Raw genomic sequence first — 14,944 nt, 5'->3', positions numbered from 1 at the left:
GAGGAAAGATTGGATAGGCTGGGGTTTGTTCTCCTTGGAACAGAGAAGGATGAGGGGAGATTGGATTGAAATGTACAACATTTTGAGGGGCCTGGATAGAGTGGAGGTGAAGGGTCTATTCACCTTAGCAGAGAGGTCAGTGACGAGGGGGCATAGATTTAAAGTGATTGGTAGAAAAATTAGAGGGGAAATGAGGAAAAACTTTTTCACCCAAAGGGTGGTGATGGTCTGGAACTCACTGCCTGAAAAGGGTAGTTGAGGCAGAGACCCTCAACTCATTCAAAACGGAGTCTGGATGCGCACCTCGAGTGCCGTAAGCTGCAGGGCCACAGACCAAATGCTGGAAGGTGGGATTAGAATAGGTGGATCATTTTTCAGCCAGCACAGACACAATGAGCCAAGTGGCCTCTTTCTGTGCCTTAAACTTTTTATGATTCTATGATTTGACAGAGGTGTTCAAAATCATGAAGGGTCTGGACAGAGTGGAAAGGAAGAAACTGTTCCCATTGGTGGAAGGATCGAGAACCAGAGGACACTGATTTAAGGTGATTGGCAAAAGAAGCAATGACGACATGAGGAAAAACCTTTTTACTCAGTGAGTGGTTAGGTTCTGGAATGCAGTCCCTGAGAGCGATAGAGGCAAATTCAATCGTGGCTTTCAAAAGGAAGTTGGACAATTATCTGAAGAAAATACATTTTCCGGGCTATGAGAAAAAGATGAGGGGGTTGCAACTAGGTGACTTGCACTTGGAGAGCTGGCATGGACATGAAGAGCAGAATGGCCTCCTTCTGTGTTGTAGCCATTCTATGATTCTAACTAGCCACCTAATTAACTGTCAAACAGCTGTGAGTGGGCAGCTTGTTTACCACTGACTAAGACTGTGACAGAAACTACAAGTTAAGGTTAAAGTTAAATGTTAAATGCAAAACTTGTGTAGATTTTAGCAAGAAATCAACCCTTGAAATTCCCTCACTCACCAATTTTCCCCAAGTTAAGTACACTGTCGAAGCAGTACTCCATCGGGCTGGAGTCCGTGCTACTTACTGTGGTGGGGGTATGAAGTTGAGTCACAAGTCAGCCATGACCTCAGTGAATGACGGAACAGGTTTCTAACCGTCCACAGCTCGGTAATACACACACTGAACTGTCCATAGCCATCACACTAGAATAATCATGCTGTAAAGAGGATTCAGTAATGCTATAGCTATGAAAAAGGATCACTCACTTTGGAATTTTTGTCTGGAAGCGATTGTTGACTGGTATCCGACCTTTCTGATCAACTTCAATTCCCATCTCCCGCAGTCCCAGATTGTCAGTAAAGGGGCGACGCCCAATGCTCACCAGCAGCACATCACAAGTGATCATATCTGTTTTTCCACCAGCAGCTGCCTCAAAACTAGAAAAAGCAGATAAAACACTTTAAAGTGTGTCTGGTGTGAGTTCAATGTGCTTTTCTGCACTCAAATATATGCGGGGTTTTCAGTGATTACTTCTTCCAATACACCCCCAATCAATCCATTCCAGACATATTCTCATTTTGTACTCACGAAACATCAATCTTTCCATCAGGTCTCTTGGTTGCTGAAGTAACTTTTGTGTTAAGTTTAAACTTCAGACCTTGCTTCTGAAGAATGCGCTGAAAATTCTTTGCAATCTCCATGTCGATGCCGATTCCTCCAACATGTCCCAGGAATTCAATAGCTGTCACTTCGGAACCAAGGCGCTGCCACACGGAGCCCTGGAGACAGATGAACATTACAGCTTCCAAACACCCATTGCTGCAAAATACGCACTGATCCATCCAATACAGCAGCAGGGCTAAGTGTAGCAAGGGCACTGGTTTCATTTCCCCCTCTCTGGCAGTGGTGGGTGATAGCAGACATAAGTACACTGGAGCAATCTCATTGCCAGGGAGGGAGGCAGATGCTGCAGGCTGTTTCTGACACATATGAGGTTGCCTCAGGCCCAGGACCAACACCTCCTCTAATTTCACTTTGCTGTGAGTGGCCTGTCTGTGGCACTGCAAAGTCCCTTTAAGGCTGTGCGCCCATGTACGTGCACATCTTAAAGGGACTGCTACTTGTGCAGAGTCTCTGTTCCCTGAACGACACAGTCCAAATGACTCTGTAGCTGTGCACCCTTGCAGCTCAGAGGCAACATTGCCCAGGACATCATTCTCCCACAGGAGGCAGGGCAAACAAGACCAGTAGAATGTATGAGGCCTAAATGTCTGGAAGCCAAACTGGCAGTCACATGTTGGGCCATCTTTAGCAACACTCGAGATCCTGGTAATTCTTCAAAATCCCTTCACCCCAGCACAGCTAACTACATGTTCTAACTGATCTTCTGATGGTCTAGTGGGTGGAAACAGTAAATTGCACAGATTAGAAGTCACCTTGTGGCTTCCAGTCTGTAGTTAGCTGATCGTAGCTGGGCTGCTGTGTAGGAGAAGGAACAGGCAGCTTCCAGCCCTTGATTAGACATTTGACAGCCTGCTAGAGAGGGCATCAGCATGTTTATTGGGAAGCAGGATCAGGGCTGGCTGCGAAATCCTGTAGAGTCAGGATACCAAAACTCACTCCAAAAAGGAAGTGTTCACCTAACATATTAAATAGGTTTTAATAAACCTCATGATTTATTTTCCTTATTACTTCCATTCAGATTAAAATTGGAACCCATGATTTGTCTGGATATCTGTTGTATGGGATGCCAGACTTAGATTTTCAAGAGACCAGCAGTTGTTTTGATTTGCGGCTTGACTGCAAATAACCTGCATTTTAAAATTGGTGTCTTGGTCACCATTTTGCAACACTGACCCCATTAATAAATGGCTTTATTAATAAAGACAGAGTACAAAAGCAAGGAAGTTATGCTGAACCTCGATAAATCACTGGGTAGTCTTTAGTTGGAATATTGTGTCCAATTCCAGGCACCACATTTACGCAAGGATGTTAAGGCCTTACAGAGGGTGCAAACAGAAGATTTACTAGAACTCTGCCCCACCAACTCGTCACGTTTACTCGGTTTCTCTCATCACAGATGCTGTCAGACGTGCTGAGTACTCCCAGCATTCTGTTTTCATTTCATATTTCCTGCATACGGGGTATTTTGCTTTTTTTTTTAAAAAAAAGAATGGTACCCGGGATGGAGGGACTTCAGTTACATTGAGATTAGAGAAGCTGGGATTGTTCTCTTTAGAGCAGAGGAAGTTAACAGGAGATTTATAATAGGTGTCCAAAGTTATGAGGGCTTTTGATAAGAAGAATTAGAATTAGAACATTACAGCGCAGTACAGGCCCTTCGGCCCTCGATGTTGCGCCAACCATCTGACCTACACTATTCCATTTTCATCCATATGTCTATCCAATGACCACTTAAATGCCCTTAAAGTTGGCGAGTCTACTACTGCTGCAGGCAGGGCGTTCCACGCCCCTACTACTCTCTGCGTAAAGAAACTACCTCTGACATCTGTCCTATATCTATCACCCCTCAACTTAAAGCTATGTCCCCTCGTGTTTGCCATCATCATCCGAGGAAAAAGACGCTCACTATCCACCCTATCTAACCCTCTGATTATCTTGTATGTCTCTATTAAGTCACCTCTCCTCCTCCTTTTCTCTAACGAAAACAACCCCAAGTCCCTCAGCCTTTCCTCGTAAGACCTTCCTTCCATACCAGGCAACATCCTAGTAAATCTCCTCTGCACCTTTTCCAAAGCTTCCACATCCTTCCTATAATGCGGTGACCAGAACTGCACGCAATACTCAAGGTGCGGCCTCACCAGAGTTTTGTACAGCTGCATCATGACCTCGTGGCTCCGAAACTCGATCCCCCTACTAATAAAAGCTAACACACCATATGCCTTCTTAACAGCCCTATTAACCTGGGTAGCAACTTTCAGGGATTTATGTACCTGGACACCAAGATCTCTCTGCTCATCTACACTACCAAGAATCTTCCCATTAGCCCAGTACTCTGCATTGCTGTTACTCCTTCCAAAGTGAATCACCTCACACTTCTCCGCATTAAACTCCATTTGCCATCTCTCAGCCCAGCTCTGCAGCCTATCTATGTCCCTCTGTACCCTACAACACCCTTCGACACTATCCACAACTCCACCGACCTTCGTGTCATCCGCAAATTTACTAACCCACCCTTCTACACCCTCATCCAGGTCATTTATAACCTGAGTAGATAGGGAGAAACTTTCTAGTGGCAGGAGGATCATAACCAGAAGACACAGATTTAAGGTAATTGACAAAAGAACCAAAAGGGAGATGAAGAGAATTTTTCTTAGTGTTGTGATCTGGAATGCGCTGCCTGAATGGTCAGTAGAACCAGATTCAATAGTAACTTTCAAAAGGGAATTGAATAAATAATTGAAGGGGAAAAAAAACTGCAGGACAATTGGGAAAGAGCAGAGAAGTGGGACTAAATTGGATAGCTCTACCAAGAGCCTGCACAGGGATGATGGGTCGAATGGTCTCCTGTGCTGTATAATTCTATGATTTATCATTTTGAGAGGGCCCTCATTTCTGCAGTTTCCTACATCATTTAAAGAATACTTTTAAATCTATGCCACTTCCTGTTTTCCTGTTTCTTACCAATTCAACACCAATGACACCAGCACCAATAACCACCATCTTCTCCGGAACTTGCTTCAATGATAAGGCGCCAGTTGAAGATATAATTGTCTCTTCATCAATCTGTTGATACGGCATATTAATGTTGTTAATTTAGACTCTTAGGAAATTGACCATCCGGTAAAGAACATGAACAGGTTCCACACATATAAAGCACTGTCTTCAAGGTAGACAGATGTCAAACATGGAGAATTGGCATAGACCCGAATTAATGTGGACAGCGCCAACATGAGCCTGCAGCAGCACAGGCGTGATGGGTTGCACGGCCATCTGCTGTACTGCAATTTCCGCAAAATACATTTTTAAACAGATGGTACATCAACCAAATAGTTATTGCAAAAACATGGAGAACTCTTCAAACTCAGCAATAATCCTTTTCTTGGAATTAACATAATTACCTGAATCCCAGGAAAAGGTGTAACCTCTGAGCCTGTGGCGACAAGGATGTTCTTGGAGTTGATGATTTGTGTGCTGCCATCATTGCAGTGAGCTGTTACCTGGTTTTTCCCAGTAATCTTACCATGTCCATGGACATGTGTCACCTTGAGAAATGAAAAGATATAGACAAATATCAACAAGCTTTATTTTTTTTAATCCAACTGCAAGTCAAATTTTTTCAAATAAGCAACCGTTAAAATGTCATCCCTTTTTAAAAAGAAAAGGGAGGGGGAGAATAAGCCTAGTGACAAAGAATGATTGCACTTTTTATAATCCAATTTCAAAGGTTTATATTTGGAATGTTAGTTCTCACCAGAGTACTAAATGTCTCACTGGGACAGTGAAGCAATCATTCAGATTTGCTTTATCTGTCTGGTTGACCAATCACAAGCAAGACATGGTCCTCTAGTAAAACTGCAGAATTGGACTGTGCAAAGAGAAAATAAGGCAGATGGTTTTGTTTGAGATTTCACACTGCCCCACTGCAATAACAAAACATAGACTGTACATCAGGAAATATTAAAACAAAAAATGTCCAACTTTAGGTTCTCTACATTTCATGCTTAAAACATGTGGTAAATGTAAAATTCAGCAATATTTGCAAACTTAAAAACAGAATTTCCTCCATTTAGAAGTATATGAATTTTTCAAATACATTCCAAAATATAAAAGGTTAAACTTGAATTCTGACTTATGCTCAAGGGGTAAAGGCCAAGAGAACAGGTATTAAAAATACAAACCTAGGGCATGTTCTGTCACAGCTCCTTGGAAGCCAGTGCCTGGATTCTCTATTATCTGACTAGAGCTGGCAAAGCACGGAGCAAGCTCTCACCCCAACACCATTTGCAAACAGTCTCATTAGTTCAAGATGCTGCATCAATGCCAGGAACTCACCTTATTTTGTTTAAATAAATGGGCAATTCCACTAGTCAATGACCTCACTGCGTTGCTCTTCTGCTCCATCATCTTCTCCAGGTTTAGATGCATTCCTGTAACTTTAGAACAAAATGAAGTAATTTAAAAGATCAAAATAACTTCGCACATACCTTCAATATTGTGCATTAATCTATCTTTGATAAAATGTAACTTATGAAACAAATTGTAAGGAATCAAATAATTAAGTATTCTGTACTACTTAAAGCATTAGGTTTGAAAATATCCCACTCCCAGTTACAGACTGTAACTTGCAGGGAAGGTGGATGTTTGAATTTGAAGGGGATTTGATGCAATTCCCATCGCAAATACTTGCACAATGTCTGCAATATTGTCAAAGCACATTTGCCTCAACAGAATAAACAGATGTGAATGAAACAGTCCCTGCATAAAATCACCTTTATCTCACTGATAAAGTCAACAAGAGGTGATATCACATAACCAGTATTGAAATAAGCCATGAGATGTCCAGCTTCATTCCTTTAGTTTAAATTTTATAATCAGGGAGGCAGGGTAACATAGGAAGAATAATTTAAAGAATTAATTTGTTCTTCAAATTTTATATAAAACACAGCAATGTTAAAGGTGAAAATTTAGTAAGTGGTGGCGTGAGCAAAACCAACCCCAGCCTACTCCAAATACTAACTTTCAATTATAAGCCAAATCTTGTATCAAAACAAATTAGTATGAGAAGATAAGGGAAGGGGAGACAGAGGACAATAAATGCAAGATATATCCATAAACAGGACTGTCCCAGGAGACCCATTGTTTCTGTCAGTTCCTGTCCCACTGAACTGATCTCTTCCAATCTCAACTTTATTTTTTCTCCCCTTGACCAGTCTCTTCCCACCTACATCCGTGATTCTTCCGATGCCCTCCGTCACTTTAACAATCCCTAACCAACTCCTTTTCACCATGGATGTCCAATCCCTTTACACCTCTATTCCCCACCAGCGCATCTTGTAGATAGTACACACTGCTGCTGTTGTGCAGTGGTGGAGGGAGTGAATGTTTGTGAATGGGGTGCCAATCAAGTGGGCTTCTTTGTCTTAGATGATGTCGAGCTTCTTGAATGTTATTGGAGCTGCACCCATCCAAGTAAGGGAAGAGTATTCCATCACACTCCTGACTTGTGCCTTATAGATGGTGGACAGGCTTTGGAGAGTCAGGTGGTAGAATTACTTGCCACAGGACCACATAGCCTCTGACCTGCTCTTGTAGCCATGGTACTTACGTGGCTACTCCAGTTCAGTTTCCGGTCAATGGTAACCCCCAGGATGTTGATAGTGGGGGATTCAGCGATTGTATTGCCATTGAATGTCGAGGGGAGATGGTGAGATTCTCTTTTGTTGGAGATGGTCATTGCCTGGCACCTGTGTGGCACAATGTTACTTGCCACTTATCAGCCCAAGCCTGGATATTGTCCAGGTCTTGCTGCATTTCTACACTGACTGCTTCAGTATCTGAGGAGTTGCGAATGGTGCAATCGGCAGCGAACATCCCCACTTCTGACCTTATGATTGAAGGAAGGTCATTGATGAAGCAGCTGAAGATGGTTGGGCCTAGGACACTACCCTGAGGAACTCCTGCAGTGATGTCCTGGAGCTGAAATGATTGATCTCCAACAACCACAATCATCACCTTTTGCGCGAGGTATGAGTCCAACCAGCAGAGTGTTTTCCCCAATTCCCACTGACTCCAGTTTTGCTAGGGCTCCTTGATGCTATATTCGGTCCAATGCTGTCTTGATGTCAAGGGCAGTCACTTTCACTTCACATCTGGCATTCAGCTCTTTTGTCCATGTTTGAACAAAGGCTGTAATGAGGTCAGGTGCTTTGTGGCCCTGGCGGAACCCAAACTGAACCTTACTGAGCAGGTTATTGTGAAGCAAGTGCCGCTTGATAGCACTGTCGACTACACCTTCCATCACTTTACGAGTATCGAGAGTAGACTGATGGGGCAGTAATTGGCCGGGTTGGATTTGTCCTGCTTTTTTGGTACAGGACATACTTGGGCAATTTTCCACATTGCTGGGTAGATGCCAGTGTTGTAGCTGTACTGGAACAGCTTGGCTAGGGGCGCTGCAAGTATTATTGCCGGCATGTTGTCAGGGACCATAGCCTTTGCAGTATCCAGTGCCTTCAGTCGTTTCTTGATATCATGTGGAGTGAATCGAATTGGCTGAAGTCTGGTATCTGTGATGCTGGGGACTTCAGGAGGAGGCCGAGATGGATCATCCACTCGGTACTTCTGGCTGAAGATGGTTACAAATCCTTCAGCCTTTTTTTTTTTGCACTGATGTGCTGGACTCCCCCATCATTGAGGATGGGGATATTTGTGGAGCCACCTCCTCTAGTTAGCTGTTTAATTGTCCATCACCATACATGACTGGATGTGGCAGGACTGCAGAGCTTAGATCTGATTCATTGGTTGTGGGATCACTTAGCTCTATCTCATGTTGTTTACGCTGTTTGGCATGCAAATAGTCCTGGGTTGTAGCTTTACTAGGTTGACACCTCATTTTTAGGTATGCCTGGTGCTGCTCCTGGCATGCCCTCCTGCACGCTTCATTGAACCAGGGTTGATTCCCCTGGCTTGATGGTAATGGTATTTGGAGAATATGCCAGGCGATGAGATTACAGATTGTGGTTGAGTACAATTCTGCTGCTGCTGATGGCCCACAGCGCCTCATGGATGCCCAGTTTTGCATTGCGAGATCTGTTCAAAGTCTATCCTATTTAGCACGGTGATAGTGCCACACAACACAATGGACGGTATCCTCAATGTGAAGATGGGATTTCGTCTCCACAAGGACTGTGCGGTGGTCACTCCTACCAATACTGTCATGGACAGACGCATCTGTGGCAGGCAGATTGGTGAGGACGAAGTCAAGTATATATTTCCCTCTTGTTGGTTCCCTCACCACCTGCCGCAGACCCAGTCTAGCAGCTATGTCCTTTAGGACTCGGCCAGCTCGGTCAGTAGTGGTGCTACCGAGCTACTCTTGGTGATGGACATTGAAGTCCTCCACCCAGACAACATTCTGCGCCCTTGCTACCCTCAATGCTTCCTCCAAGTGGTGTTCAACATGGAGGGGTACTGATTCATCAACTGAGGGGGCGGGGGCAGTCGGTGGTAATCAGCAGGAGGTTTCCTTGCCCACCACCGACGTCACCACCGAACACACCTTCCCTGCCCTTTCAGCACTGTAAAGGGACTGTTCCCTTCACGACACCCTGGTCTGCTCCTCACTCCCCCCAATACCCCCATCTTTCCTCTGGCATATTTCTGTGCAAGTGCAGGAGATGCAACACCTGCCCTTTTAACTCCACCTTCCTAGCATCCAAGGCCCCAAACACTTCTTCCAGGTGGAACAGCCATTCACTCGTACTTCAATTTAGTATACTGTATTTGCTGCTCACAACATGGTCTATTCTACATTTGAGACTAAATGCAAACTGGTTGACCTCTTTGCGGAACACTTCCATTCAGTCCGTAAGCGCTACCCCGAGCTTCCTGTTGCTTTCATTTCAATTTTCCACCTTGCTCCCACTCTGTCCTTGGCCTGCTGTAGTGTTCCAATGAAGCTCAATGTAAGCTTGAGGAACAGCACCCCATCTTTATCTTGGCACTTTACAGCCTTCTGGATTCAGCATTGAGTTCAACAATTTTAGATCGTAACCTCTGCCCCCATTTTGTTTCCCTTTCCTTTGCTCTTTTTTCCCCTTTCATTTCTCTCATTTCCTTTTCTTTCAGACAGCAGATATTCAGGATCCTGCCATTCACACCTCCTCTAGACACATCTTTTGTTTCTTTACTTGACCAATTACCACTCCCTTTGGCCTTGCCCCATGAAACCTTTTGTCATTTAATCTCTCCTGCCCTCCACCCAATCAGAGACTTTCCTTTTTGTTGTTCTTCCCACCTGCCCCATTCACTTGCATAAAACCTATCACATTTCTAACTTTTCCCAGTTCTAATGAAAGGTCACAGACGTGAAGTGTTAACTCTTTCTCTCACTCTCTAGAGATGCTGCCAGACCTGTGGAGTATTTCCAGCATTTTCTGTTTCTATTGTAAATGAAAGATACACTTACTTTCAATCCCTCTGCTGGCAAAGTCTTTCCCATGGGCCAAGTGATAGAGATAGGAGTTATTCAGCAAAGCCTTAGGACAATAATCACAACTTTGATTAAGCAGCTAATCATACAGGCGATATGTAAAGCATCAAGACACGGACCTATACAACAGCATCCTAATATGGCATTAATTAAAAATTATGCAGTGCATCACACATTGAGCAATTACTTACTTTGGAGGGGATACATCCCACGTTCAAACATGTTCCACCCAATGTATCATTCTTCTCCACACAGACAGTCTAAAAAAGGTTTAAAAATGAAAGTTAACATTTTGAAAGTGTTAAATGTGAGCTGGATTAACACCAGCCCTTAGTCTGACCCGTAACATTACCAACAGTGTTTAGAGATACAGCACTCAAACAGGCCCTTCCGCCCACCGAGTCTGTGCCGACCAAGAACCACCCATTTATACTAACCATACAGTAATCCCATATTCCCTACCACCTACCTACACTAGGGGCAATTTACAATGGCCAATTTACCTATCACCTGCAAGTTTTTGGCTGTGGGAGGAAACCAGAGCACCCGGCGAAAACCCATGCGGTCACAGGGAGAACTTGCAAACTCCGCACAGGCAGTACCCAGAATTGAACCCGGGTCGCTGGAGCTGTGAGGCTGCGATGCTAACCACTGCGCCGCCCTTTCTTATGATATCAGCACATAAGAAACAAGCGGGCCATTTGGCCCTTCCAGCCTGCTCTGCCATTTAAGATGATCATGGCTGATCTTCTGCCTCAACTTCACTTTCCTGCCCAACCCCCATATCCCTATGACAACAGTTTTCCTTTGCTAAATTAGAATTTGGTTGTAATTATGTGCAGGATACCAGCACCAGTCGAAATAAGTAGGCTCTTAAGACTAATACAAAAGCAAAATACTGTGGATGTTGGAAATCAGAAATAAAAAAGAAAATGCTGGAAATAGCAAGTCTGGAAGCATCTGTGGAGATAGAAACAGAGTTAATGTTTCAGGACAGGTTTGATGAAAGGTCACAAGACCTGAAACAATAAAACACTCTCTCCACAGATGCTGCCAGACCTGATAAGTATTGCCGGCATTCTCTGTTCTTTTTTTAGGCTTTTAGGATTGTTTTGCTCAATTCTTCAGAATATTCTATAATTTAAAAGTGCAGTCAGATGAATTTGCTGTAATTCCACTGGCCTGGATAGGAAGTGGTGACTTCAAGTATTGCATCACGACTTTTACCAACAGCTCCTTTGCATCATTTTCATATTTAAATTATCAATATGAATGTAGGGGAAACAATAATTTCCATTGATCCAGGGACATTAATGTAGGAACAAATCCCAAGGTGCCTCACAGTTGGAGTGAGAACTGAACAAACAGGAGAGAGAAATTAGGGGGAGCTGGTCAAAGCATGGTCAGGACAGAGGTTTAAAGGAGGCTTTTGAAGGTGAGGACCGGACAGGCAGAGAGGTGTCAGGAAAAAATTGAGTATGAGGCAAAGATGGCTGAAAGCTCCGCCTAGCAATGATAGAACAGGAGGAGGGGGAATGGACAGTACAGCAGAGCTGGGAGGAGTGATAGGTCAACTGGACTTGGAGATTGGAGTGTGGGCTCTACGATTAATGAAGACTCTTGTGGCTATTGTCGGAGTACAAAATCCGGTTTTTGAAAGGCATGTTTACCCCATACACAGGACATGGGATGTCAGATTGACTGAAGGCTGATCGGTCCTCGATTTCCTTTAGATTCTCTTTCCTTTGGCTAGGTGGATCTGACTTACTTCAAGCTCTGTCATGCAGCAAGGATCACCTTTCACCACTTTTACCTATCACAAACATAATGCTCCCTCCCAAGTGTCAGCCGAGATGTCACATTTTTCTAGATTGATCTTCGAATAGAACGAAACATAGAAAAAACAGGAGCGGAGTAGGCCATTCGGCCCTTCGAGCCTGCATCGCCATTCAATACAGCTGATCATCCAAACTCAGTAACCTGTTCCTGCTTTCTCCCTGTATCCCTTGATCCCTTTAGCCCTAAGAACTAGATCTAACTCTTTCTTGCATATATTTATTGATTTGCCCTCAACTACTTTCCATGGTAGAGAATTCCACAGGTTCACCACTGTCTGGGTGAAGAAATCTCTCATCTCAGTCCTAAATGGCTTACCCCTTATCCTTAGACTGTAACCCCTGGTCCTGGACTCCCCCGCCATCGGGAACATCCTTCCTGCATCTAGTCTGTCCAGTCCTGTTAGAATTTTGGAAGTTTCTATGAGATCACCTCTCATTCTTCTAAACTCTAGCGAATACAAGCCTAATCGACCCAATCTCTCTTCATACTTCAGTCCTGCCATCCCAGGAATCAGTCTGGTGAACCTTTGCTGCACTCCCTCCATAGCAAGAACATCCATCCTCAGATAAGGTGACCAAAACTGCACACAATACTCCAGATGTGGTCTCACCAAGGTCTTGTATAATTGCAGCAGGACATCCCTGCTCCTGTACTCGAATCCTCTCGCTACGAAGGCCAACATACCATTTGCCTTCTTAACTGCCTACTGCACCTGCATGCTTACTTTCAGCAACTGGTGCACACGGACACCCAGGTCTTGTTGCACCTCCCCCTTTCCCAATCTATCGCTGTCCAGATAATAATCTGCCATTCTGTTTTTTGCCACCAAAGTGGATAACCACACATTTATCCACATTATACTGCATCTGCCATGTAAGTGCCCACTCACTCAACCTGTCCAAATCACACTGGAGCTTCTCTGCATCCTCCTTACAGTTCACCCTCCCACCCAGCTTTGTGTCATCTGCAAACTTGGATATATTATATTTAATTCCCTCATCTATATCATTAATATATATTGTGAATAGCTGGGGTCCTAGCACTGATCCCTGCGGTACCCCACTAGTCACTGCCTGCCACTCGGAAAAAGACCCGTTTATAGAATCACAGAATAATACAGTGCAGAAGAGGCCCTTCAGCCCATCGAGTCTGCACTGATGCATTAAAGACACCTGACCTGTCTACCTAATCCCATTTGCCAGCACTTGGCCCATAGCCTTGAATGTTATGATGTGCCAAGTGCTCATCCAGGTACTTTTTAAAGGATGTGAGGCAATCCGCCTCTACCACCCTCCCAGGCAGGGCATTCCAGACCGTCACCACCCTCTGGGTAAAAAAAGTTCTTCCTCAAATCCCCCTTAAACCTCCTGCCCCTCACCTTAAACTTGTGACCCCTCGTAACTGACCCTTCAACTAAGGGGAACAGCTGCTCCCTATCCACCCTGTCCATGCCCATCATAATCGTGTACACCTCGATCAGGTCACCCCTCAGTCTTCTCTGCTCCAGTGAAAACAACCCAAGCCTATCCAATCTCTCTTCATAGCTTAAATGTTCCATCCCAGGCAACATCCTGGTGAATCACCTATGCACCCCCTCCAATGCAATCACATCCTTCTTATAATGTGACGACCAGAATTGCACACAGTACTCCAGCTGTGGCCTTACCAAAGTTCTGTACAACTCCAACATGACCTCCCTGCTTTTGTAATTTATGCCTCGATTGATAAAGGCAAGTGTCCCATATGCCTTTTTCACCACCCTATTAACCTGCCCTTCTGCCTTCAGAGATCTATGGACAAACATGCCAAGGTCCCTTTGTTCCTCGGAACTTCCCAGTGTCAGGCCATTCATTGAATACTTCCGTGTCACATTACTCCTTCCACACTTTTCAGCGTTAAATTCCATTTGCCACTTTTCTGCCCATTTGACCATCCCCTCTATATCTTCCTGTAACCTAAGATACTCCATCTCACTGTTAACCACTCGGCCAATTTATTCCTACTCTTTGTTTCCTGTCTGCCAACCAGTTCTCTATCCATATCAGTACCTTACCCCCAACTCAATGTGCTTTAATTTTGCATGCTAATTTATGTGGGACCTTATTGAAAGCCTTCTGAAAGTCCAAATACACCACATCCATTGGTTCTCCCTCATCTATTCTACTCGTTACATCTCCAAAAAATTCCAGTAGATTTGTCAAGCATGATTTCCCTTCTGTAAATCCATGTTGACTTTGTCCGAATTTGTCACTGTTTTCCAAGTGCTCCATTACATATTTTATAATGGACTCTAGCATTTTCCCCACTACTGATGTCAGGTGAACAGGTCTTCAATTGCCTTTTTATCTCTCTACCCCCTTTTTTAAATAGTGGGGTTACATTAGCTATCCTCCAATCCGTTGGAACTGTTCCAGAGTCTATAGAATTTTGAAAAATGACCAGCAATGCATCTACTATTTCAAGAGCCACTTCCTTAAGTACTCTGGGATGTAGATCATCAGGCCCTGGGGATTTATCGGCCTTCAATCCCATCAATTTCCCCAACACCATTTTCCTACTAATACTAATTTCATACAGTTCCTCCTTCTCCTAGACCCTATGTTCCCCAACATTTCTGGGAGGTAATTTGTGTCCTCCTTTGTGAAGACAGAACCAAAGTATGTATCTAATTGATCTGCCATTTCTTTGCTCACTATTATAAATGCCCCCTTTTCTGACTGTAAGGGACCCACATTTGCCTTCACTAATCTTTTTCTCTTCAAATATCTATAGAAGCTTTTACAGTCAGTTTTTATATTCTCTGCAAGCTTACTCTCATACTCTATTTCCCCTTCTTAATCAATCCCTTTGTCCTCCTTTGCTGAATTCCAAACTGCTCCCAATCCTCAGGTTTGCTGCTTGTTCTGGCCATTTTATATTTCTCCTCCTTGGATCTAACACTATCCCTAATTTCTTTTGTAAGCCATGGTT

General features: G+C 43.9%; 1 protein-coding gene across 1 annotated transcript in view; it reads right to left on the bottom strand.

Moving 5' to 3' along the window:
• The window catches only part of dldh (dihydrolipoamide dehydrogenase), a 71,305-nt gene that overhangs the window by 38,328 nt on the left and 18,033 nt on the right, over window positions 1-14,944 (bottom strand). The window contains exons 4-10 of the mRNA XM_068058742.1: window positions 10,327-10,395; window positions 10,112-10,181; window positions 5,977-6,077; window positions 5,043-5,186; window positions 4,606-4,707; window positions 1,549-1,739; window positions 1,227-1,397 (exon numbers count right to left, since the gene is read on the bottom strand). Of these exons, the coding sequence (XP_067914843.1) occupies window positions 1,227-1,397; window positions 1,549-1,739; window positions 4,606-4,707; window positions 5,043-5,186; window positions 5,977-6,077; window positions 10,112-10,181; window positions 10,327-10,395 (848 nt within the window). The remainder of the gene's footprint in view (window positions 1-1,226; window positions 1,398-1,548; window positions 1,740-4,605; window positions 4,708-5,042; window positions 5,187-5,976; window positions 6,078-10,111; window positions 10,182-10,326; window positions 10,396-14,944) is intronic.

This window comes from Heterodontus francisci, chromosome 27 (genome assembly GCF_036365525.1).
Source record: "Heterodontus francisci isolate sHetFra1 chromosome 27, sHetFra1.hap1, whole genome shotgun sequence".
NCBI lineage: Eukaryota > Metazoa > Chordata > Chondrichthyes > Heterodontiformes > Heterodontidae > Heterodontus > Heterodontus francisci.
The sequence above is the reverse complement of the archived record's forward strand: the minus strand, read 5'-3'. Positions and strand labels throughout refer to the sequence as shown.